At 44.2% G+C, this 25,979-nt stretch overlaps 1 protein-coding gene and 1 pseudogene across 1 annotated transcript; one reads left to right on the forward strand and one right to left on the reverse strand.

Moving 5' to 3' along the window:
- The first annotated feature begins 3,066 nt into the window (after positions 1 to 3,066).
- Positions 3,067 to 5,108, forward strand: LOC109776525 (protein FAR1-RELATED SEQUENCE 5-like). The gene is made up of 3 exons (XM_073511670.1): positions 3,067 to 4,210; positions 4,894 to 4,959; positions 5,047 to 5,108. Exons 1-3 carry the CDS (start codon positions 3,067 to 3,069, stop codon positions 5,106 to 5,108), a joined length of 1,272 nt encoding a protein of 423 aa, XP_073367771.1.
- Positions 5,109 to 6,271: 1,163 nt separating this feature from the next.
- On the reverse strand, positions 6,272 to 9,041 carry LOC109776526 (uncharacterized; annotated as a pseudogene).
- Positions 9,042 to 25,979: the final 16,938 nt, after the last annotated feature.

Consider the following 25,979-nt stretch of genomic DNA (forward strand, 5'->3'; position numbering starts at 1 on the left):
CACCGGCCACCTGGGCGCCGGCACAAGCCGCCAGCACCCCCTTGCGAGCCTGTCACTATCTAGTCGTCATGGGTTACAACGTGGGGTGCCTCCTCATATATAAGAGGCCAATGATACAACGTGTCCGACTCCGACACTACAAGTATCCTACCCACACTACAACACCAAGTCCAAGCATAACCCAACTAGTACAAAATATTCGACACAAACACAACACATCATGTGTTCTAACGAGTTTTCTAGAAGTTCTTGTATATGAACTTAAACCCACCTAGCAATTTTCTGTGCCCGCAACTGAATTTACTTGAAGATAATCTGAATACATATACTCCTAGTTGAATTTTTAACAGGACAACTTAGTCAAAGAATGTGAACTCTGGGCTATATGCATGTTGAACTTTGTAGAGAAGTTTATTCTGTTCACCAGATTTGTTTTTGGTTTTTCAGGTCAGGAGCTAGTTATCGAAGATTTTTGAAGAATGTTAGGCTCGTCGCCTGTGGTTTGAGCTTGGTGTGGGCCTTTACGCTATACTCTGCATGGTCAAACCAGCATAGATGTTCTTGCAATGGTCGATGTGGCCATTCAAAATCCTCTAATATGAAAAGAGGAGGTCAAGTAGTTTGAGGCAGCGGTGGCCTATTTTGGTAGTTTTTCTATCCTCGTGAGTATCCCTCTTGACTTGCGTGTGCCCGACTTGAACAAAAATTCATGTTATCTCGTTACATTGTCTTTTTTACCGAGTCATCCACATATCTGTGATCATTGAAACAAGAAAAAAAAACTGCATGGACGTCGGAAATGATCTAACTGAGAGCTTGGGAGCTCTGGAAGTATATACCCATGTAAACTTTTTACAAGGGTATTTTACCGGCCACCAATAGAACTTTCGAATATTCCCTTGTAATTGTTTATGCTTGTAAAGTCCTGTTTGGCTGAAACAATACAGAAATGAATTTTGGTGACAGAAACGGCAACTGGAGATTTGAAACCAACCGGAGTAATTTTACATGCTCATACAAATAAACCGGTGGAATGCAGGTGTAAGATCATTCCGTTCCTATGAGCTACTCCCTTCGTTCCTAAATGTAAGTCTTTTTAAAGATTCCACTACAAACTACATACGGATGTATATAAACATATTTTAGAGTGTAGATTCACTCATTTTGCTCCGTATTTGGTTCATAGAGGAATCTCTAAAAAGACTTATATTTAGGGAGAAGTACTTCGGTACAACCCCCCCCCCCCCCCCCCCAATAAACGTAAAAGGGGTAGTATTGTCCGTACTAAATTATGTATTTGTGTACCCGCCGTCCGTCGTAGGGCCGGCCGCCTGTGTACGTCCCGGCCCGTACGCCCGCGTCGTACGCATACCGTGCGGTTCGGTAGTGCGATCGGGAAAGGAAAAAAAACGACGCCCCACCCCGACACCCCATCCCCGCGTACGAAACCCTAGCGGCATCAACGGCGCCGTGGTCCACCGCCGTCACGACGTCGGGCAGCGTCCGTAGTCACCACGCGCCGTATCATCGGTGTCGCGTGAAACCGACACCCCATCCCCCTAGGAAACCCTAGCGGCATCAACGCCGCCGTGGTCCACCGCCGTCACGACGTCGACCCCGACGTGCCCGTCTAGTCGCGAGCACCGACGGCGTCCGTATTCACGCACACGCCGTGTCGCCGGTGAAACGCCCAGCGCTCCCGCGTCAACGTTCTGTCCTGGTACGCGCCCTCCACGACGTGGGTGTGGCAGCAGTGCATCGGCGTCGACCCCAGGCGAGGACCCCTCGACGGCGCACAGTAGGTTCTCTGGCTCTTTTTTTTTTCTTTTTAATTTGTCCATTGCATTTTTTAATGCAAAATGATTCCCTACTTAGCTAAATTAGAGAGGAGAGTAGTGACCTCTTAATGACCTCATAATGATTTTGTATGTTCAAATTTGTATGCATGCCACATAGTCATGTCACTGTTGACGAATTTACTGTATTCGCGATGATGTTGTGGAATGTTGGCATTGATCTCACACCTTATTTGTATGTGCATAGATGGAGCAAGTAACCGGATACGCCAGTGATGATTCCGGTAGCGATAATGGATCCTCGTCATTAAATGCGAACCAACCTCCCGGAGACAACTATATGAGTCAGGATGAATCGTACAGTGGTAATGTAAGTGCCTTCAATGTTGACCAAAACATATTGAATACAAACTAGTTATTTGACACTTACATGTCCTTTTAAATTTGTACAGCTACATGGCAATGATGACGATGAGGAATATGATATAGATGAACAATTTTATGCAGATAGTGTGAGCCAGGTATGTTGAAAAAATTGTAGGGCAATGATTGACATTAAAATTGTATGACCACTTATTTTACTTTACATGTGCACAGATAAATGCTAATGGTGACAATGAGCGTAATAATATAGATGATGACAATGCCGAGAGCGAGGTCGATGCATCTCGTAGTGGGAGCGGTTGCCAAGTAAGTTCTTTACATTATTTATGGTTAGTAACAATACAAGAACAGATTGACATGCAACGTTATATGTCATATTTTGCAGGGAGGTGTTGATGGTCCTAGCGGGAACGGTGAGCACAGCGATGATGATCAGTTTGACCTTGACATGTCCTATGATGAATATCAGCAAGAGTCACTTGATAGGCATTGGGCAGTGATGGTAAAGACATTCAAGTCATTAGACGAGGCGTACACGTTCTACAACAAGCACGCGAGAGAACGTGGGTTCAGTATCAGGAAGGACTCGCTAAAACATTAAAAGGATCGCGCAAGGACTGTGTGCTTGAGGAGGTATCTCTGTTCCGCCGCAGGAAAACGACAGGCCAAGTTCTGTACCATGGAAGGCCGGACCCGCAGGCTTAGACCGGAGAGTCGATTCTTATGCGAAGCCCATTTGACAGTTAAGCTTGATAAAAAGCTCAATCTTTGGTATGTCAGCAGTTTCTCCGATGATCACAGCCACACTCTTGCACGACCGGACGAAGTCCCTTTCCTCCGATCTCATAATCAGATCAAAGCATTTGAGAGAGCTGAGATCTTAGCTATGGCTGGAGCTGGGATAAGAAAACATATCATTTTTGACAACGTCGTTAGCAGGTATGGGTCCTATGCAAAGTCACCGTTTCAGAGGACAAAGCTGTATAACATGTGCTATAGGGAGAAGATGAAATTGCTTGCACAAGGTGATGCTGATACTGCCATAGGAATCATGTTGACCAGAAAGGACAGAGATCCAGACTTCTTCTTTGAGCACACAGTTGACGTTGAAGGCAGGCTCCAAAACCTGTTCTGGTGTGATTCGCAGTCACGCCGGGATTATCTAGACTATGGTGATGTTGTCGTCTTCGACAGCACATACAAGATGAACAGGTATGGAATGCCGTTCATCCCTTTTGTGGGTCTGAACAACCACCGTTGCACTACGGTATTCTCCTGCGCCATTGTTTCAGACGAGATTGAGGCTACATATGTTTGGTTGCTTAACACGTTCTTGAAAGCTAACTGTCAGAAGAGGCCCAAATCTGTAATTACCGATGGAGATGCAGCGATGATAAGGGCTATCAGGAAGGTGCTTTCTGACGCGTGGCATCGTCTATGTTCATGGCATATTGAAAAGAATATGCAGAAACACCTCAACCACAAGTCATTGAAGGAGTTCAGGGCATTATTGTACTATGCCACTCGAAATAAGGTTTTTGAGGAGAGATGGGCTGCGTTTGTGCGCAAATGGCAGACAAAGAGAACGAAAACATGGCTCCATAGGATGTACAGGAAGAGGACGCTTTGGGCTGCATCATATTTGTCTGGTGGGTTTTTCCTTGATATGCGCAGTAATCAGAGGAGTGAGAGTCTGAACTCCAGCCTGCACCTTCATCTTGACTATGGTATGACGACCGTTGACATGATTGTACACTACGAGAATTTTATTGTTCGCCTCCGTGAGAATGAAGCTTATGATGACTACACGGCCTCACAGACTCTTCCAGTAATAGTGACTGAGTGTCAGGCCATTGAGTCGTATGCTGCGAAAGCATTCACGCAGGCAAACTTTTATATGTTGCAACAAGATATGAAGAAGGTACAGGAGCTTGAGGTAATTGATAGACTGACAGGGACCGATAGTCAGAGATTTGTGGTTGCGTGGAAGAATAACAGGGATCACAGATTTAATGTGGACTATACGCCAGGTAACTCGGCAGAAACTATAAAGTGTAGTTGCCGAAGTATGACTCGCAAAGGGCTTCCTTCCAAGCATATTCTTCATGTTTTGAATGCACTGAACTTACCTGTGATACCCAAGTGTTGTGTCCTGCGAAGATTCTCAAAAAAAGCACGAGCTGGACTGCCCGTGAAGCGCACCAGCGATCTGTTTGCGTGGGGTTGGTCGAGTGGTGAGGACAGAGCTAGATATAGTGAGTTGACCATCAAATCTTCAGAAGCATGTCATGTCGCATGCAGTAATCCTTTCTTATTCGACAAGTTGACGGCAGCTCTGGATGATATTATAGCGAATAAGGACATTCAAGGAAATGAAGATGATAGTCAGCGAAGCTTCGTGAACAATAATCCATTTGAGCCTAACCGAGATCATATTCTGGTTCGTGATCCAGTAAAGGTTTCGACGAAGGGCGCACCTAAGCAGAACAGTAGAGGTCACGGTAAGGGTGGCCCAGATGTGACAAAAAATGAGAGGCCTAAAGCATTTGACGAGAAATCTGGACGAAAATGTAGCATATGCAGCGGCTCAGGTCATAACAGGAGCACATGCAGCAAAAATGAAGAGTATGTCTATTCTTTGTTTATGTTAGTTTTGTTGTTTCATTTACGGTACATTTACGGTACATTGATTCTCATAGTTTATTCTATGCAGCAACTGGGCTTGAAGACAGAAGTGAGGACGGTGCATCTGTTTTACTGCATCCATTTATATGTAACTGTATGTCTTTTTACTTTGTTTATGTTAGTTTCGTTGATTCATCTACCGTACATTGGTTCTCACAATTTTTTTATTTATTCTATGCAGCAACTGGGCTTGAAGACTCAAGTGAAGACGATGCAAGTGTTTTACCTCTTCCATTTATATGAAAAACATATGTTAAATTTATGTTCGTGTTGAGTATTTTATATGTGTGAAACAAGATTATTGCCTACAGACCGTTGTTATTTGAGACTTGTTATTTTCTGTCCACTACAATAAAATTACTGTGGTAACAATTGTTATGTTGAGACATCATTATTGTTGGTATAAATATTCACTATTCATTATTTATATTATGAATTCTGCATGTATTTACTACAGTTCCGTCGGCTGTCAAATATATTAAAATAAGAGAAGTACTCTGCAAATTATTGTTGAAAAAGAAAAAAAAAGGAAAAAAAATTGCCCGCCCGTCTCCACAGAGCACGCCGTGGAAACCAGGCCCAACAGGGTAGCATCGACGGGGTAGTAGACCAGAGGAGTTCAATGTGCCGACGGGAGCTGGGTATATAAACTGGTCGTTGTCGCCTTCGGCCGGCGAGGTGGGACTAAACTAGCGTTAGTTTCCCTGCCGCGTCGTCTCAGCGTGGGTTAACTGGGCCGGCCCACGGTGCGTCGAGCCGTCGAGAAGTCCGCGCCGTCCATGGCCTTTTTGGGCCGGCCCACGTCGCGTCTGGCTGTCTCCACGTCGCCCCGCGGCCGACGCAAGTTTAGTCCCACCTCGCCGGCCGAAGGGGACGACGACCAGCTTATATACTCAGCCCCCGTCGGCACATTGAACTCCTCTGGTTACTACCCCGTCGATGTACCCCGTCGATGCTGCCCTGTTGGGCCTAGTTTACACGGCGTGTTCTGAAACGCCTGTCGTAGTCGCCCGGTGGGCTTGATAACGACGGGCTTACTAAGACACGTTGTGGACGGGCGGGCAATTTTTTTACCTAAAATATTTTTTTAGCTTTTGTAAACTAAACTAACACCCAGTGTGCTGTAAACCAACTTTTTGCTGACAAAATAACACGCAGTGTGCTGCCATAGTTCGGAAACAAAAAATCATGTAAACCAAAAAAGACTGATTATATAATATTTATGAAACAAAATATCATGTGGAGATAAAAAACGTAATTAAGTGTATAATCTTTTCGGAACAAAATAGTGGAAAAATCAATAAATATGTCTATTACATAAAATTTATAAGCAAGTGCGCAAAGCGTTTGGAAAATATAGTCCTCCACTACCACCCAATCACATGCAAAACTCCTCTGTGGCGCATCTATTTCTTCTTCTTTGATATCCGAATTACTTTATTTTTCACTTCATCAAGCTTGTTTCTTTCCGAAAAGATAAGTTGCGCTATCATTACCTCTCTCGAATCATCAATTGACCTCTGAAAAAAAGTGGTGTTAGCATAGCTTTCATTGTACATCGTAGTATAAACATTACTTGCGTACCTGTGAAAATAAGCCTGTCCATTTGTCACCATCCTAATATTGAAAGCATCGAAGGAGAAATATTTCACACGAATTCCTAGTGCATACAATTTACGAAGATTAAATATGTACTGTACATACAGGACCGACATTCTGTCAAAGTAAGAACTCACCCATCATGTTGTTTTGGCATGTCATACGTTTGAATAGGCCAATTGGAAACATCCGGATAATTCACAATTCCGGTTGCATTTGCTTCTTGGATATCTTCTGCTAGTTGTTTTCTCTAAAGATATAATTAACATGGTGGAAAGAATGTCATTCAGTGTAGTAAAGAAAACGAATGTTACCAAATGCACATTTGAAAGTTAAACCTACCAGGTCCTCAACGAGTTCTCTAGTAACACTGTCAAGTTTTCCGGTCATCAACGAGTCAAGAACCTGAAACTCTCTCTTCCCGCTATGCATGACGACAGTAACCCAGTGAGTGTTTTCCTTGTTTAGAGGAATATAAGTCTGCATCACAAGGACCATAAAACACAATCAGCACATACTGTCGTATGTATGTACCGTGTAACCAATCAAACTTACCTTTGATTTTTTGAAATACTCGTCCTCACATCTATTCACGGGTCCATTACTATGCGACTCTGCTTCATAATCGTTACCGGCGGTCTTCTTTCCGGGTCTAATGTGAAGCAACCAATGAATCCTCCAAGTTGTCAACATGAAACGATCATCATTAACTTTGTCGACCAAATATGATGAGTATGCATTAATTACCTATAAATAATGTGTCAGATTTAACAATGGTATTTTTGAATCAATTGTATAACAATATATGAAATTAACTTACGTCGCCACTTAGCCACTCATGGTTAGTATCTGACAAGCTCTCTGCACACTGAGACCTTGTTCCATGCCATCATTGAAAATTTCTATTTTGGCATGTTTTTTTGAATACTCATGCGCGCGCACGTACTTGATGGACGCTTTCACCACATCATACTCATCACTAGATTTGTTAACACCACCATTTTGAAACAATTCTGTAACACACAACTCAAATATTTATAAACGCAAATATATAAATAATTACTACGCAAGAACAATTAGAAACACAAAAAACTTACTTCCTTTCGCAGAACGTTTTGCACGCTTGTTCGGTTTAGGGACCACATAAGGAGACTTGACATGTTGTGATCCTCTGCGCTTGCGCCTGCCAGTAACCTCCTCCACTTCCTCTTGTACTCCTTGAGAACCCAGCGATGCATGCGATGCGATCTTGTCCGTCCCTAAAGATGTGGCAGCTTTTTCATCTGATACTTCTGGTACTTGGATAGGATCATCCATATCACCCTTGAAACTACCCCAGTACTCAGGTGTGCAGTAAAAAGGTGTGTTTCCACGAGAAGTTACATCAACGCCGTCATCATCCTTTTGCAAATTCATTTTGGAAGGTGTGCGGAACCGGTCTGAATCATCTTTTTGATATACAAACTCTTTTTTCAGAAGTCCACCATCGTTTGAAGACTCATTAATGCCTCCGTACAGATTCTCTTCGTCTTCTTCCAGGTTACTGGGTTTGTAGAAGACACCGGTTTTGTTCAGTTTCTCAACCATCCTCTTCAAGAAAACATTTCATCTTAGTTCTTCAATTCAGTGATGGACATTAAAGTGACGTGCTCAAGTGTTACCTATGCGCATAACTCTGGCAAACGAATCATTTCCTTCCGAAGCTCATTCATCTCACTCAAAATCCGGTCCATAGTAGGCTTCTGGCTCGAAGCCTCCGAGGTACTGCCCTCTTTCCTCATTCCAGTAACGTTAGATTTTTTGCTACTAGCTTTCTTGGTTTTTTGAGCTTCTTCTTCTGCAATTTTTTTCAGCCTGTACTCCTCTGTAATGTTGTCATCGATCTACAAATGCAACAACAGAATTATACATACAAACCATATGCACACTTAATTTTATTTCATAAATGTAAAAAAAACATGATTACTCGGATTACCATCCCAACACCACGACCATATTCATAGTCGTATTTGTCTCTTCTCACAGCCATATCTTCCGTCCAGTTCCTCATGAGCGGGCTCAACAATGCCAACGGATCATATTTTGGACCGGTAATTGGTTGCACCTTCTCCCAATATAGGTACTGCAAAACACATAAACTAATTAAATTACATGTTCTTCCGTGACATTTTATAACAAAAGTGTTGAAATTAATAAATACAACGTACTTGCAAAAGGGCGAGGTTCCCCTGGGGCCACTGCCTAACATGGCCGTCCTGCAGAAGCTTACCAATCTCCGACAAACAGAATCGCGAAGTGAATGCATTCCAGTTGAACTTCCTTATCAACTTAATATTTTGCACTAAGGCATAGTATTTCTTCGGAACGTATTCATGAGACACTGGTGCAATTATAGTTCCTAAGAGAACTAGAAATGTCATCCGAATAAAGTCATCGTCAGTGCTCTTATTCTTCACAATCTTTTCTATGAGATCATCAATCATGATCTTACCATTTTTCTTGCTAACAAAACTAACTGGTATTTTTTCGTTGCTTTTTCTCCTTCAGTACTAAGAAACCCAAAAACATCCACTCCATTGTTTTTCCAACCAAATATGGAGTACACATCATCAGGCCTTAGTGAAATAAGGACTTTACTTCCAGCAGTACTTGTAGAACTCTCTTCGACCATGAATTTTTTGCTACTTGGGTTGTAACCTTGGAGTAAAAAGTGAAGCAAATAATCACGCATCTGTATCGATGGTATTCTAAACATGCCCTGCATATCCGTTTCATAAAACCGGAATTTTTGACTTGGTGACAGTTTATCAACTAGGCTAACCCACTTTTGAATAGACACATGGAATCACACCGTCGATATTCATACTGCATCAAATAGTTTTCTGTCACATACCATCATACTGCTATGAGCCTCGTCGTATAAAAAAACAGACCAAAAAAACTTACACGACGGCGACGGTGGGAGAGGCACCGGCGGCGTATAGTGGGCGACAGATCAGGGTACGCAGGCCGGCGCGGGCGCACCGACGGCGTTTGGACGGTGGGGCGACGGTGGGAGCGGCACCGGCAGCGTATAGAGGGCGACGGGTCAGGTCAGATCAGGCCGGCGCGGGCGCCGTTTGGAGTGTGGGGCGACGGGCGGCGTACGTCGGCAGCATGTGCAGATCGCGGCGGCGGCGAGACGGGCTAGACATACAAGGAAAATTTGCATGCGCGTCGGCTAACGACGTCGCCCGAGCGCTGATTGCGGCGTCGTTGTTAGTGAGACAGCCCCATGCACGCATGCGCGTCGGTTAGCGAGACGGCCGGCGTTTTTTTTCATAGAGGGCCTCATTTTTTTAACTAAATAAAATAGGCTCATTTTTTTAAACTATATCAAAAATTTTTACCTTCACCAATTTTTGTTAACTTAGCCAAAGTGCCCATTTTTTTACTTAATCAAGTAGGCTCATTTTTTTAACTTAGCCAAACGTGCCCAATTTTTTTCCACGTGCTACAGTGCCCTTGTAGGGCACGCACGCAAAAATTTGTCGCGTTTCGAGTCCGTATGGATTTTCTACGATTTTCCGGGCCGAAAACCCCTAAAATACTGCCCGGACGTGACGCAACGTGATTTCGTTGTCGGATTTCGTTCATTTTGTCCGTGGGGTGCCCGGGTGGGGCCCCACACGTGCTGGCAAAAGTTGGGTGCATTCCGTGAAACCGCTCGGGTACTTGCTATGGAAGGGGGTGGTTTCGGTATGGGCGGAGGGGACCTCGGTCGCACGACTCCGCTTCACATCGGCCAAACGTGCCCAATTTTTTTCCATGTGCTACAGTGCCCTTGCAGGGCACGCACGCAAAACTTTGTCGCGTTTCGAGTCCGTATGGATTTTCTACGATTTTTCGGGCCGAAAACCCCTAAAATACTGCCCGGACGTGACGCAACGTGCGTTCGTTGTCGGATTTCGTTCATTTTGGCTGTGGGGTGCCCAGGTGGGGCCCCACACGCGCTGGCAAAAGTTGGGTGCATTCCGTGAAACCGCTCAGGTACTTGCTGTGGAAGGGGGTGGTTTCGGTATGGGCGGAGGGGAGTATAAGGAGCAGATAACTCATGAGTAACACCAAGTTCATCAAGATAGTCATCAAGACCAGAATTCTTGAACTCAGTTCCATTGTTACTTCTGATGTGCTTGATCTTCACACCAAAGTTGGTTGAAGCCCTCGAGGAAAATTGTTTGAAGACTTCCTGCACTTCGTGTTTGTAAGTGACAATATGTACCCATGTGTAATGAGAGTAATCATCAACAATAACAAAGCCATATAGAGATGCATCATTTGTAACTGCAGAATAATGGTTAGGACCGAAGAGATCCATATGAAGCAATTCAAATGGTCGAGTGGTAGTCATGATTGTCTTTGCTGGATGTTTGACCTTGGTCATCTTTCCAGCTTCACAGGCTCCGCATAAGTGATCCTTGAGGAATTTGACATTCTCAATGCCAATGACATGCTTCTTCTTCGCAAGCGTGTGCAAATTCCTCATGCCTGCATGACCAAGTCGTCGATGCCATAGCCAGCCTTCTGAAGCTTTTGCAAGTAGGCATACGGCTGGTTGTGGTCCTGTAGAGAAATCAACAATATACAAGTCTCCTCTCCTAAAGCCTTCGAAGGCTTTGGAATTGTCAGCTTCCATGATCACAACACAATGATACTTGCCAAAGACAACAACCATATCAAGATCGCAAAGCATTGAGACAGACATGAGGTTGTATCCTAAGGACTCGACAAGCATGACTTTGTCCATGTGTCGATCCTTTGAGATAGCAACCTTACCTAGACCCAATACCTGACTTTTACCTTTGTCAGCGAAGATGATATGCTTCAGATGCGATGGAGATAAGGGAGCATCCATCAATAGATTCTTGTCACCAGTCATGTGATTTGTACATCCACTATCGAGGACCCACTCATGGGCTTTGGGTTGATCATCCTGCAGATGAATTAGTGCAGCTTACGAACTCATATACTTCATCAGTGAAGAATATGACATCAATTCATCAGATCAATTTCATCAAGCAATAGAACAGATAAAGCGGTGTGAGGACGTGAGAAATGAGGGTTCATTTCTTCATGATTAGCCTGCGTCCTTTCAGGCAATTTCAGGTCTCCAGCAAATTCTTCAGACGTTTACGCACGTCTGGAGACCTGGCCCTGCAGAAGATATTAGATCTTTTTCTTCACCACCCACATCTGAAGGGGTGGCAAAGAGTTCATCACTCTGCGAGCTCCATACGAGAAAGGTGGCATAGAAGCCAGTCCATTTCATTTCACATAAGAGGAGTTAGGATAAGCATATGAATAAGCAGAGAAATTCTTCGAGGACTTATGAACATAATGGTTTGAAGAATAATGCACATATTCATAGCCCTTAGCTCTTCCCTGCGAAACAGAGGGGTTAGCACAATGATGTTCATATGAGGACTTGGATCCTTTTGAGGAATTTGATCCATATGAAGAATTTGATCTAGGTTTCCTATTCTTCACCGGTGGTGTCATGAGGACATTCACCTGAAGACTTTCAAGGCACCGTTTGGGAACCCAGATTTTCTTCATAGGGGAACCGTTCCTGCAGTTAGTGCCAACATATCTAGCAAATACTTCACCATTCTGATTTTTGAACAGTTTATAGTTGGAGCCAAATGACTCATCAGCAGAATGAGGAGAATCACATGTAAAGCCAGATAAATTAGATGGATCAATTAGAGGTCCCTTTGTAGCAACCCATGAGGTTTTGGGGTACTGCTCAGGCTTCCAATAAGTTCCATCAGCATTGAGTTTCCTCTCAAAGGCAATACCCTCTTTCCTAGGGTTCCTGTTGAGGATCTGCTTTTTAAGCACACCACAAAGAGTCTGATGCCCTTTGAGGCTTTTGTACATGCCTGTCATGTGCAGTTCCTTCAGCCCTGCATCATGAGTGATACTAGCAAGGTCCTTAGATGAGGAATTAGTGATAGCAGAGACAGGTGAAGAGTTTGTAGCATTAGAAGCATTTGAACATTCAGGTGAAGAATTAGCAGATTCACGTTCAATGCACTTCAAACATGGAGGAACAAATTCTTCCTGATTAGCGTTGATTTGTTGAGCAAGTAATGAATCACGCTCCTTCTAAAGATCTTCATAACTCACTCTTAGCTTTTCAAGATCTTGCTTTCTTTGAAGAAATTCATAAGAAAGCTTCTCATGCTCAGATAAGAGAGTGTTATTGTTGGGGATATAACTATTAGGCATGACCCGCCCAGGAGGGGCCGGGTTATACCTACGAAGACTCTCGAAGCCCAAGACCAAGCTTGAAGATGGCGGTTCAATTAAGGGCCCAAAGCCCAAAGACGACTTAAGGCCCGTAGTGATAAACCGCCGTAATGGTATGACTTGTATCATAAGGCAAGATTAACTAGTCACCGAGCCGGACACTGTTTATGAGCCGGCCGGGACTCTGTAGACCGCAGGGCGTCAACCCATGTATATAAGGGGACGACCCCGCGGCGGCTTAGGGCAAGTAACATCAGATCGAGAGCTAGGTGAAGCGGATTCTCTCCCTGGTTATCGAGACATACGCAATCCCACTCAAAACTGGATCGTAGGCTTTTACCTTCACCGTAAGGGGCCGAACCAGTATAAACCTCGTGTCCTTTGCCCCGATTAACCCCTTCTTGCTTGCTAGTTGCGATGGCTCCACGACTAAGTCCTTTCACTAGGACATCTGCCGTGACAATTCCACGACAGTTGGCGCCCACCGTGGGGCCAGCGCACGGTGGATTTGAGTTCTTGAAGGGCAGTTTCGAAGGACTCAAGGGATACGCTGTGGGCCGGATGACCAAGAGTCGTCGCGGCAAGCTCTACATCGACGACGCAGGCTGGGGCCCCGACGCCGGCTCAATTGAGTACGGGTACCGGGTCCCCTTCGGCGGAATTCACGTTTTCATCGGCCGGACCGGCGAGCCGGGCCCTGAGCCGGACATCTGCACCGACATCGTCGAGACGGCTCAGCATGCGAGACCCGCCCGCGCTCCGCCCGCTATGAAGCGTGCCTTCGTGGGATGCATCCATGGAGGGGAAGTTCCTGAAGGATCCATGTCTGACGGTGAGACGGCCATCTATTCGGACGGTGAGTCGTCCATGGGTGAGACAGATTCGTTGTATCAATTGCAAGACGACGGGCTTGGGGGCTGTTCCGATGGCAGCAGTATTCCGGACCCTTTTGAGCCGCCGAGCAGAGTAGGGATCTTCATGGCCGGCACTCAACCAGGTCAAAACTCTAAGGCTATGGCAGCGATAACCTCCGGGTCAGGGGCAGCCGGGGCAGGAGGCCTTGTGCGCCCGCCGGCTCAGGTGCTGATTGATCTCACGGATAGACTGACAACCATGTTAACCGCCACAGTTAATCCGGCGGATCAGGCTAAACATGATGCAAAGGTGGCTCGGTTACGTAAGGAGATAGCACAAGCCAAGGAAAACCTAGCAGCTGAAGGTACCAGATTGGCTACGGAGCGGGCGGCTTTGGATGCTCGAGCCCAGCAGCTTCAATCAGAAGCGTTCTAGCTTACGATGGATATAAACGGATCAAATGAGGTCATGAGGAGAAGGCACCAGAAGTCTCAATCCCGTTTGCCCTCAATTTATGATCCTAGAAATCTCTTCCACACACCCGGGGCAGGTCCCAGTAATCCGCCAGAGGCAAACCCAGTTGCGACTCCCGGAGCTAGGACGCCGGTTCAATCACGGGTGACGGAACCTCCATGAGTGAACGCTGCTCCGCCTCAGTACATACCAAGACCGCCGGGTCATTATTCTAACCCATTGGAGAACATGATCGCTGCAGCAGCGCGATTGGCGGCTCTCCCGGTGGAGGGCGACTCTCCGACGGCGATTGAAACGCGAAGGGTCAGAGAACTTCTTCAGACGGCTCTGGCACAGCAGGAGGCATACTCTTACAGTCGGGACAGAATTCATTCGACCCCTCGCCCAAGCCGGAGCCCGAGTTATAGCAGACATGTGGACTCGGCGGCAGTTTCAAGCAATGTCCGACGCCGTGATCAGCCAGGCAGGCGAGACCCGGTGCGAGATGGGGCCCTTAACTTGGTTAATCAGGATAGGGAACGTCAAGAGGCTGAGCAGGCGGCTCAGCTGGCGATGGAGTAGGCAGCTCAGCGGGCAGCTTACCAGCCTTCCCCGGTTTATCCGACGACTTCTATTGAGGCAGGCGCAACCACGAGAACGGGAGGTGTCCCTTGCTTAGTGCCAGCACTGCGTAATGAGCGTTTGCCCAAGGACTTTAAGGGGCCTCGAAAGGTGCCTAACTACATGGCTGATTTACAGCCCAGGGCATGGATTGAAAGTTATGAGATGGCCATGGAGTTGCTGGAGGTCAGCGACGCGGCAATGGCCAAGTACTTCACTATGATGCTGGATGGAACGGCCTGCACTTGGTTAAAGGGACTGCCCCCTAATTCCATTGGATCCTGGGCCGAGTTAAAGGCCCGGTTTATTTAGAACTTCAAGGACACATGCAAGCAGCCCATGTTGATTGTGGACTTGACTAATTGCAAGCAAGGGGAAGGTGAGTCCACGACCCATTGGGTGCGCCTGGTGAAGGAAATAATACAATCATCTGATAAGATGGATGTCGGCTCTGCAGTCTTAATGTTGGAGAAAAATTGCCGTTTTGAACCTCTGAAGCAGAAGGTGGGGCGGCTCAAACGCGATTGCAATGACATGGGCCAGCTGATGGCGGCTGTAGTCAAATACGCCGACTCTGATAGTACCAAGGATCCCGCGTCTGACGAAGAGAAGACAGGGAAGGGAAAGAAGAACGGCAACGCTAAGGGTCTTCAGCATAACCCGGCGAATCAAGGAGGTAATAATAAACGTAAGGCTGACGGTAGCTCGGAGTTTGTGGCTAACACACAGGGTAATAATCAGCGACGTAAGAGGAGGCCACCTCCTCGGTCTGGCGGGTCAGGTCCCACCCTTGAGCAGTTGCTGAATGAGCCCTATCCAAGACACGACACCCAGGAGAAGCCGACCACTCATCTATGGAAAGACTGTACGATCATGAAGGCTTTCAAGAATTCTAACATGCTTGATGGAAATCATGGGCCGGGCGGCGGTTCAGGTGGTGGCGGCTTTCATGGCCCGGGCGGCGGCTCAGGCGGCGGCGGTTTTCATGGCCAGGGCCCTCAAGGTCATCAAGGTGGTTATAATCAGCAATCTGGCCAAGGGGGTCAACAACAGCAGCAATCCGGGTATCAGAGTAACCCAAAACAGCTGAATAGTGGGCAGTATCACGTGTTCACCACTAGCTTATGCAAAAGGGACCAGAAGCTTCATAAGAGGGCCGTGAATGCCGTTGAGCCGGCAGTCCCTCATTATCTGAGATGGTCTGAGCAGCCTATTGTATGGAGTAGGGAGGATCACCCTCCCCGGGTTGACAATCTGGGTCACTTAGCCTTAGTAGTGGCGCCTCAAGTTGGTGGATACAAATTCACAAAAGTGCTCATGGATGGAGGCAGCAGCATCAACATCCTATATTATGAGACCTTTCGTCGCATGGGGTTGACTGATAAGAATCTCAAGACATCCAACACTGTTTTTCATGGAGTAGTGCCTGGTAAGTCGGCGTACCCAATAGGAAAGATTGAGCTAGAAGTGGCCTTTGGGGATGAGCATGATTCCAGGGCTGAGAAGCTAACTTTTGAGGTTGTCAAAATCCGGAGCCCGTATCACGCATTGTTTGGACGGCCGGCTTATGCAAAGTTCATGGCGCGGTAGTGTTATGTTTACTTGCAGCTCAAGATGCCGGGTCATAAGGGCACTATCACAGTGCATGGGAGTCGGAAGATAGCCTTGGAATGTGAGGAAGGCGATGATGACCCACAAGTATAGGGGATCTATCGTAGTCCTTTCGATAAGTAAGAGTGTCGAACCCAACGAGGAGCAGAAGGAAATGATAAGCGGTTTTCAGCAAGGTATTCTCTGCAAGCACTGAAATTATAGGTAACATATAGTTTTGTGATAAGATAATTTGTAACGAGCAACAAGTAACAAAAGTAAATAAAGTGCAGCAAGGTAGCCCAATCCTTTTTGTAGCAAAGGACAAGCCCGGACAAACTCTTATATAGAGAAAGCGCTCCCGAGGACACATGGGAATTATCGTCAAGCTAGTTTTCATCACGTTCACATGATTCGCGTTCGGTACTTTGATAATTTGATATGTGGGTGGACCGGTGCTTGGGTGCTGCCCTTACTTGGACAAACATCCCACTTATGATTAACTCCTATTGCAAGCATCCGCAATTACAAAAGAAGTATTAAGGTAAACCTAACCATAGCATGAAACATATGGATCCAAATCAGCCCCTTACGAAGCAACGCATAAACTAGGGTTTAAGCTTCTGTCACTCTAGCAACCCATCATCTACTTATTACTTCCCAATGCCTTCCTCTAGGCCCAAATAATGGTGAAGTGTCATGTAGTCGACGTTCACATAACACCACTAGAGGAGAGACAACATACATCTCATCAAAATATCGAACGAATACCAAATTCACATGACTACTAATAGCAAGACTTCTCCCATGTCCTCAGGAACAAACGTAACTACTCACAAAGCATATTCATGTTCATAATCAGAGGAGTATTAATATGCATATAGGATCTGAACATATGATCTTCCACCAAATAAACCAACTAGCATCAACTACAAGGAGTAATCAACACTACTAGGAACCTACAAGTACCAATCCTAGACTTAGAGACAAGAATTGGATACAAGAGATGAACTAGGGTTTGAGAGGAGATGGTGCTGGTGAAGATGTTGATGGAGATTGGCCCCCTCCCGATGAGAGGAGCGTTGGTGATGACGATGTCGATGATTTCCCCCTCCCGGAGGGAAGTGTCCCCGGCAGAACAGCTCCGCCAGAGCCCTAGATTGGTTCCGCCAAGGTTCCGCCTCGTGGCGGCGGAGTCTCGTCCCGAAAGCTTGCTTATGATTTTTTTCTCGGACGAAAGACTTCATTGTAGGAGATATGCCCTAGTGGCAATAATAAATGTTATTGATTATCTCCCTGTTCATAATTATGTTTATGTTCCATGCTATAACTGCTGTGGTTCCCGAGCCCGTATATCCATAAAGGCTCTGGGGAGAACCCATATGCACGTGTGGAATAATAAACGATAAAATGTATTCCTAGTCATGCCTCTAAGACTAGCTCAAGTGTTGCATGATGATTATGTTTTCCCAATCATGGGCATGTCTATGCCAAGCAACTTTGAGGGCACAATGTCAGGAAGGACATTTGTGTTGAATCGACCCGAATTGATGTTATGCTATGAGATACATTCGTCACAAGTTTATTGGTACATAACACAGAGATGGTTAACGTTTGCATGATTCCTTAGACCATGAGAGTATCGAGTTTCTTCATGCTTGCTTCATGAACTTTGGGGTTTGTTAAACGTCATCCGTAAATGGGTGGCTATTACGGCGGCTTACGGGTTCATGGAAAAGTGTGTCAAGTAACTTGATAGCTCAAGATTGGGATTTGCTCCTCCAATGATGGAGAGATATCTCTGGGCCCTCTCGGTGTTACGGTATCCATCATCGTCTGGCCAGACACTTTGTGATTTGATCACGGGGATGCCGGAACACGATAACGAGAAAAGAGAACAATACTGGTAACGAGGTAACTAGCATAGTGGACAAGTTGTTGATCCACGGGAATGCCAACATGTCTCACCTCGGGTATTTGTAACATATCGCGAAGCAACAGGAATAGCACACGGCAACTGGAGGTTCACTCGAATATTTATTCGTGTGGGTATAGGGGTCAATATGGGTGTCCACGGCTCCGATGTTGATCATTGATCGGAAGGGGTTCCGGGTCATGTCTATACTTCACCGAACCTATAGGGTCACACGCTTAAGGGTCATCTATCTGCTGAATACTAGACAGGGAGTCTGAGAGAAAATCACCGAAAAAGTTTCGGACACCGAAAAGTTTCGGACAGCGGAATCGTACCGCTGAGAGAGGTCATCGGATAAGTTTCGATGATACCGAAAAGTTGTTTCGGGGTACACCATTAAGTCAAATTGGTTTCGGCACATGCCTGATAATTCTTGGAGGATGCCAGAATCATTCTGGAAGCTTTTTGGAATTTTCTGAGATAAAAACCGGAAATGTTCCGGAGCTGCCGGAGCCACTTCAGATGCGTTTCGCAGATGAAAATCACTAAAACCGGAATTGTTTCGGAACGCGTTGAAAATCATTTTAGTGGGTATTGGAAATGTTCTTAGCCCAGATAAATATTTTCAGTTCGATCAGACGCTGAAAAATGTCGTCGTGAATAGTGAAAATCAGCTTTATGGTTACTTTATGGAAAGCCACCTTTTGGGGCTTTGCTCCAAAAGATCTTGGGGATGACATGGATGGATAGGAGCCATTTTTTGGGCCCCTCATGGGGGTGTGGCCGGCCACATGGGGTATCCCCCCTTGGGGACCCTCTTGTTCCTTGGTTTCACTCCTAGGTCCTTGTGGAAGGACTTCATTCATGTGCATTTTGGGTTTTTTGTGAAACTACCCTACCCCCTTGGGATTTCCTATAAATAGAGGTGGAGGGGCAGCCCTCCACACTCATCCCTTGCTCTCATACACATGCCATGCATTATCTGGCTTCTTCTCTCCCTCCCACAAAAAGAGTTTCGTAGAGCCGTAAGGCTGTCTGGGTTCCGGCAGGAACTAGTTCTGGACGGCGAAGCCCTGCCGGATAGATGACACCGTATGTGTGCAACTCTGTAGAGAGATCGTAGTTTCGGTCTTAGTTCATGAGTGCCTCCTGAAGGGCTGTCCGTGTGACCGTCCGAGTTTCGAAGGTCCTCCCGGAGGGCTGTCCGAGTGACCGTTCGAGTTTCGAAGGTCCTCCCGAAGGGCTGTCTGCGACACCGTCCGGGGGGCTGTTCGACCGCCTCCCGGAGGGCTGTCTGAGGAGCAGATGAGGGTATACATCCTTGCGGTTGGGAGGTTGTAAATCCTAGCTGCGGGGATCTGCACCGCCGATCGTCATCGACTCTACTTCCCGCTGCGCTACGAGTCGGTAACGAAAAAGATCAAACCATGTATGCAGTCTCCATAGTGGTCCTGGGCTGGTGCGTAGGTCGGAAATTTTTTGTTTTCTGTCGCGTTCCCCTACATTCATATAGCAGAAGATGGGCATCGGAGGGCCACCAGGGGGCCCACGAGGCAGGGGAGCGCGCCCAGGGGGGTAGGGCGCGCCCCCACCCTCGTGGACAGGGTGTCGGCCCCCTCTGGTATTTCTTCCGCTCAGTATTTTTCATTATTTCCAAAAATAACTTCTGTGGAGTTTCAGGACTTTTCGAGTTGTGCAGAATAGGTCTCTAATATTTGCTCCTTTTCCAGCCCAGAATTCCAGTTGCCGGCTGCTACCTCTTGAGCACTGCGTTGGTTTTCCCTTGAAGAGGAAAGGGTGATGCACCAAAGTAGCGTAAGTATTTCCCTCGGTTTTTGAGAATCGATGTATCAATCCAGTAGGAGGCCACGCATGAGTCCCTGGAACCTACGCAAACAAATAAATCCTCGCAACCAACGCAATAAAGGGGTTGTCAATCCCTTCACTGTCACTTACGAGAGTGAGATCTGATAGATATGATAAGATAATATTTTTGGTATTTTTATGATAAAGATGCAAAGTAAAGAAAGTAAAATAAAAACGGCGTCAGAAATAGCTTGTTGTCGGGAGATTAATATGATGGAAGATAGACCCGGGGGCCATAGGTTTCACTAGTGGCTTCTCTCATGAGCATAAATATTACGGTGGGTGAACAAATTACTGTTGAGCAATTGACAGAATTGAGCATAGTTATGAGAATATCTAGGTATGATCATCTATATAGGCATCACGTCCGAGACAACGAGACCGACTCCTGCCTGCATCTACTACTATTACTCCACACATCAACCGCTATCCAGCATGCATCTAGAGTATTAAGTTCATAAGAACAGAGTAACGCTTTAAGCAAGATGACATGATGTAGAGGGATAAACTCATGCAATATGATATAAACCCCATCTTGTTATCCTCGATGGCAACAATACAATACGTGCCTTGCTGCCCCTACTGTCACTGGGAAAGGACACCGCAAGATTGAACCCAAAGCTAAGCACTTCTCCCATTGCAAGAAAGATCAATCTAGTAGGCCAAACCAAACTAATAATTCGAAGAGACTTGCAAAGATAACCAATCATACATAAAAGAATTCAAAGAAGATTCAAATATTGTTCATAGATAAACTTGATCATAAACCAACCATTCATCGGTCTCAACAAACACACCGCAAAAGAAGATTACATCGAATAGATGTCCACGAGAGAGGGGGAGAACATTGTATTGAGATCCAAAAAGAGAGAAGAAGCCATCTAGCTAATAACTATGGACCCGAAGGTCTGAGTAAACTACTCACACATCATCGGAGAGGCTATGGTGTTGATGTAGAAGCCCTCCGTGATCGATGCCCCCTCCGGCGGAGCTCCGGAACAGGCCCCAAGATGGGATCTCACGGGTACAGAAGGTTGCGGCGGTGGAATTAGGTTTTTGGCTCCGTATCTGGTATATTGGGGGTACGTAGGTATATATAGGAGGAAGGAGTACGTCGGTGGAGCAACAGGGGGCCCATGAGGGTGGAGGGCGCGCCCTGGGGGGGGGGGGGGGGTAGGCGCGCCCCCTACCTCGTGCCCTCCTGGTTGATGTCTTGACGTAGGGTCCAAGTCCTCTAGATCACGTTCGTTCCGAAAATCACATTCCCGAAGGTTTCATTCCGTTTGGACTCCGTTTGATATTCTTTTTCTGTGAAACTCTGAAATAGGCAAAAAACAGCAATTCTGGGCTGGGCCTCCGGTTAATAGGTTAGTCCCAAAAATAATATAAAAGTGTATAATAAAGCCCAATAATGTCCAAAATAGAATATAATATAGCATGGAACAATGAAAAATTATAGATACGTTGGAGTCGTATCAAGCATCCCCAAGCTTAATTCCTGCTCGTCCTTGAGTAGGTAAATGATAAAAACAGAATTTTTGATGTGGAATGCTACTTGGCATAATTTCAATGTAATTCTTCTTAATTGTGGTATTAATATTCAGATCCGAAAGATTCAAGACAAAAGTTTAATATTGACATAAAAATAATAATACTTCAAGCATACTAACTAAGCAATTATGTCTTCTCAAAATAACATGGCCAAAGAAAGTTATCCCTACAAAATCATATAGTCTGGCTATGCTCTATCTTCACCACACAAAATATTTAAATCATGCACAACCTCGATGACAAGCCAAGCAATTGTTTGATACTTTTGACGTTCTCAAACTTTTTCAATCTTCACGCAATACATGAGCGTGAGCCATGAACATAGCACTATATGTGGAATAGAATGGTGGTTGTGGAGAAGACAAAAAAGGAGAAGATAGTCTCACATCAACTAGGCATATCAACGGGCTATGGAGATGCCCATCAATAGATATTAATGTGAGTGAGTAGGGATTTCCATGCAACGGATGCACTAGAGCTATAGGTATATGAAAGCTCAACAAAATAAACTAAGTGGGTGTGCATCCAACTCGCTTGCTCACGAAGACCTAGGGCATTTTGAGGAAGCCCATCATTGGAATATACAAGCCAAGTTCTATAATGAAAAATTCCCACTAGTATATGAAAGTGATATCATAGGAGACTCTCTATCATGAAGATCATGGTGCTACTTTGAAGCACAAGTGTGGTAAAAGGATAGTAACATTGTCCCTTCTCTCTTTTTCTCTCATTCATTTTTTTGGGCCTTTTCTTCTCTTTTTTTATGGCCTCTATTTTTTCGTCCGGAGTCTCTCCCGACTTGTGGGGGAATCATAGTCTCCATCATCCTTTCCTCACTTGGGACAATGCTCTAAAAACGATGATCACCACACTTTTATTTACTTACAACTCAACAATTACAACTCAATACTTAGAACAAAATATGACTCTATGTGAATGCCTCCGGCGGTGTACCGGGATATGCAATGAATCAAGAGTGACATGTATGAAAGAATTATGAACGGTGGCTTTGCCACAAATACAATGTCAACTACATGATCATGCAAAGCAATATGACAATGATGGAGCGTGTCATAGTAAACGAAACGGTGGTAAGTTGCATGGCAATATATCTCGGAATGGCTATGGAAATGCCATGCTAGGTAGGTATGGTGGCTGTTTTGAGGAAGGTATATGGTGTGTGTATGATACCGGCGAAAAGTGCACGGTATTAGAGAGGCTAGCAATGGTGGAAGGAAGAAAAGTGCGTATAATCCATGGACTCAACATTAGTCATAAAGAACTCATATACTTATTGCAAAAATCTACAAGTTATCAAAGCAAAGTATTACGCGCATGCTCCTAGGGGGATAGATTGGTAGGAAAAGACCATCGCTCGTCCCCGACCGCCACTCATAAGGAAGACAATCAATAAATAAATAATGCTCCGACTTCATCACATAACGGTTCACCATACGTGCATACTACGGGAATCACAAACTTTAACACAAGTATTTCTCAAATTCAAAACTACTCAACTAGCATGACTCTAATATCACCATCTTCATATCTCAAAACAATTATCAAGCATCAAACTTCTCATAGTATTCAACACACTCATAAGAATTTTTTTCTTTACTAATCTTGAATGCCTATTATTGTTAAAGCAAACTACCATGCTGTTTTGTAGGACTCTCAAAATAATCTAAGTGAAGCATGAGAGAACAATATTTTCTATAAAACAAATCCACCACCGTGCTCTAAAAGATATAAGTGAAGCACTAGAGCAAAAACTATATAACTCAAAAGATATAAGTGAAGCACATAGAGTATTCTAATAATTTCTGAATCATGTGTGTCTCTCTCAAAAGGTGTGTACAGCAAGGATGATTGTGGCAAACTAACAAATAAAGACACAAATAATACAAGACGCTCCAAGCAAAACACATATCATGTGGTGAACAAAAATATAGCTCCAAGTAAAGTTACCGATGGAAGTAGACGAAAGAGGGGATGCCTTCCGGGGCATCCCCAAGCTTTGGCTTTTAGGTGTCCTTAGATTATCTTGGGGTGCCATGGGAATCCCCAAGCTTAGGCTCTTGCCACTCCTTGTTCCATAATCCATCAAATCTTTCACCCAAAACTTGAAAACTTCACAACACAAAACTTAACAGAAAATCTCGTGAGCTCCGTTAGCGAAAGAAAACAAAAGACCACTTCAAGGTACTGTAATGAACTCATTCTTTATTTATATTGGTGTTAAACCTACTGTATTCCAACTTCTCTATGGTTTATAAACTATTTTACTAGCCATAGGTTCATCAAAATAAGCAAACAACACACGAAAAACAGAATCTGTCAAAAACAGAATAGTCTGTAGTAATCTGTAACTAACGCAAACTTCTGGAACTCCAAAAATTCAGCCAAAATAGGACGACCTAGAAAATTTATTTATTGATCAGCATCAATTGGAATCAATATTTTATCACGTTCTGATGATTTTTAACAATTATTTTCGTGAACAGAAAGTTTCTGGAATTTACAGCAAGATCAAATAACTATCATCCAAGCAGATCCTATAGGTTTAACTTAGCACAAACACTAATTAAAACATAAAAATACATCTAACCAGAGGCTAGATCAAATATTTATTCCTAAACAGAATCAAAAAGCAAAAAAACTAAAAATAAAATTGGGTTGCCTCCCAACAAGCGCTATCGTTTAACGCCCCTAGCTAGGCATAAAAGCAAGGATAGATCTAGGTATTGCCATCTTTGGTAGGCAATCCATAAGTGGCTCTCATGATAGATTTATATGGTAATTTTATTTTCTTTTCTAGGGAAGTGTTCCATGCCTTTCTTTAATAGAAATTGGAATCTAATATTCCCTTCCTTCATATCAATAATTGCACCAATCGTTCTAAGGAAAGGTCTACCAAGAATAATAGGACATGAAGGATTGCAATCTATATCAAGAACAATAAAATCTACGGGCACATAGTTCCTATTTGCAACAATAAGATAATCGTTTATTCTTGCCATAGGTTTCTTAATAGTGGAATCCGCAAGGTGCAAGTTTAGAGAGCAATCATCAAAATCACGGAAACCTAGCAAATCGCACAAAGTCTGGAATTGTGGAAACACTAGGACCCAAATCACACAAAGCATAAAATTCATGATCTTTAATCTTAATTTTAATAGTAGGTTCCCATTCATCATAAAGTTTTCTAGGGATAGAAACTTCCAACTCAAGTTTTTCTTCATAAGATTGCATCAAAGCATCAACGATATGTTTGGTAAAGGCTTTATTTTGACTATAAGCATGAGGAGAATTTAGCACGGATTGCAACAAGGAAATACAATCTATCAAAGAGCAATTGTCATAATTAAATTTTTTGAAATCCAAAATCGTGGGTTCATGAATATCTAATGTTTTGATCTCTTCAATCCCACTTTTATCAATTTTAGCATCAAGATCTAAAAACTCCGAATTTTTGGAACGCCTTCTAAGTAAAGGTGGATCATATTCAGTCCCATCAGTATCAAGATTCATATTGCAAAACAAAGATTTAATAGGGGACACATCAATAACTTTTAGATCTTCATCTTTATTTTCAAAGAAATTTGAAGAACACGCTTTCATAAAGCAATCTTTCTTAGCACGCATCCTAGCGGTTCTTTCTTTGCACTCATCAATGGAAATTCTCATGGCTTTGAGAGACTCATTGATATCATGCTTAGGTGGAATAGATCTAAGTTTTAAAGAATCATTATCAAGGGAAATCCTATCAACGTTCCTAGCCAATTCATCAACTTTAAGCAATTTTTCTTCAAGCAAAGCATTGAAATTCTTTTGCGAATTCATAAATTCCTTAACACTAGTCTCAAATTCAGAAGGCATCTTATTAAAGTTTCCATAAGAATTGTTGTAGGAATTACCATAATTATTAGAGGAATTACTAGGATAAGGCCTAGGATTAAAGTTTCCTCTATACGCGTTGTTACCAAAATTATTCCTACCAACAAAATTCACATCCATAGATTCATTTTATTCTCAATCAAAGTAGACAAAGGCATATCATTAGGATCAGAAGAAACAATCTTAGTAGCAAATAGTTTCATAAGTTCATCCATCTTTCCACTCAAAACATTAATTTCTTCTATCGCATGCACTTTTTTATTAGTAGATCTTTCAGTGTCCCATTGAGAATAATTAACCATAATATTATCTAGGAGTTTAGTGGCTTCTCCTAAAGTGATTTCCATAAAAGTGCCTCCCGCGGCTGAATCTAAAAGATTTCTAGAAGCAAAATTCAATCCGGCATAAATTTTTTGTATAATCATCCACAAATTCAAACCATGCGTAGGGCAATTATGTATCATTAATTTCATCCT

The sequence above is a fragment of the Aegilops tauschii genome, chromosome 3 (assembly GCF_002575655.3).
Source record: "Aegilops tauschii subsp. strangulata cultivar AL8/78 chromosome 3, Aet v6.0, whole genome shotgun sequence".
NCBI lineage: Eukaryota > Viridiplantae > Streptophyta > Magnoliopsida > Poales > Poaceae > Aegilops > Aegilops tauschii.

Excerpts from the sequence above, each read along its gene's own strand:
- LOC109776525 (XM_073511670.1), top strand. The coding sequence starts at position 3,067 with ATGGCTGGAGCTGGGATAAGAAAACATATCATTTTTGACAACGTCGTT. Across the intron at positions 4,211-4,893 it reads TAATGTGGACTATACGCCAG|CAACTGGGCTTGAAGACAGA; the intron begins GTAACTCGGCAG and ends TATTCTATGCAG. Across the intron at positions 4,960-5,046 it reads GCATCCATTTATATGTAACT|CAACTGGGCTTGAAGACTCA; the intron begins GTATGTCTTTTT and ends TATTCTATGCAG.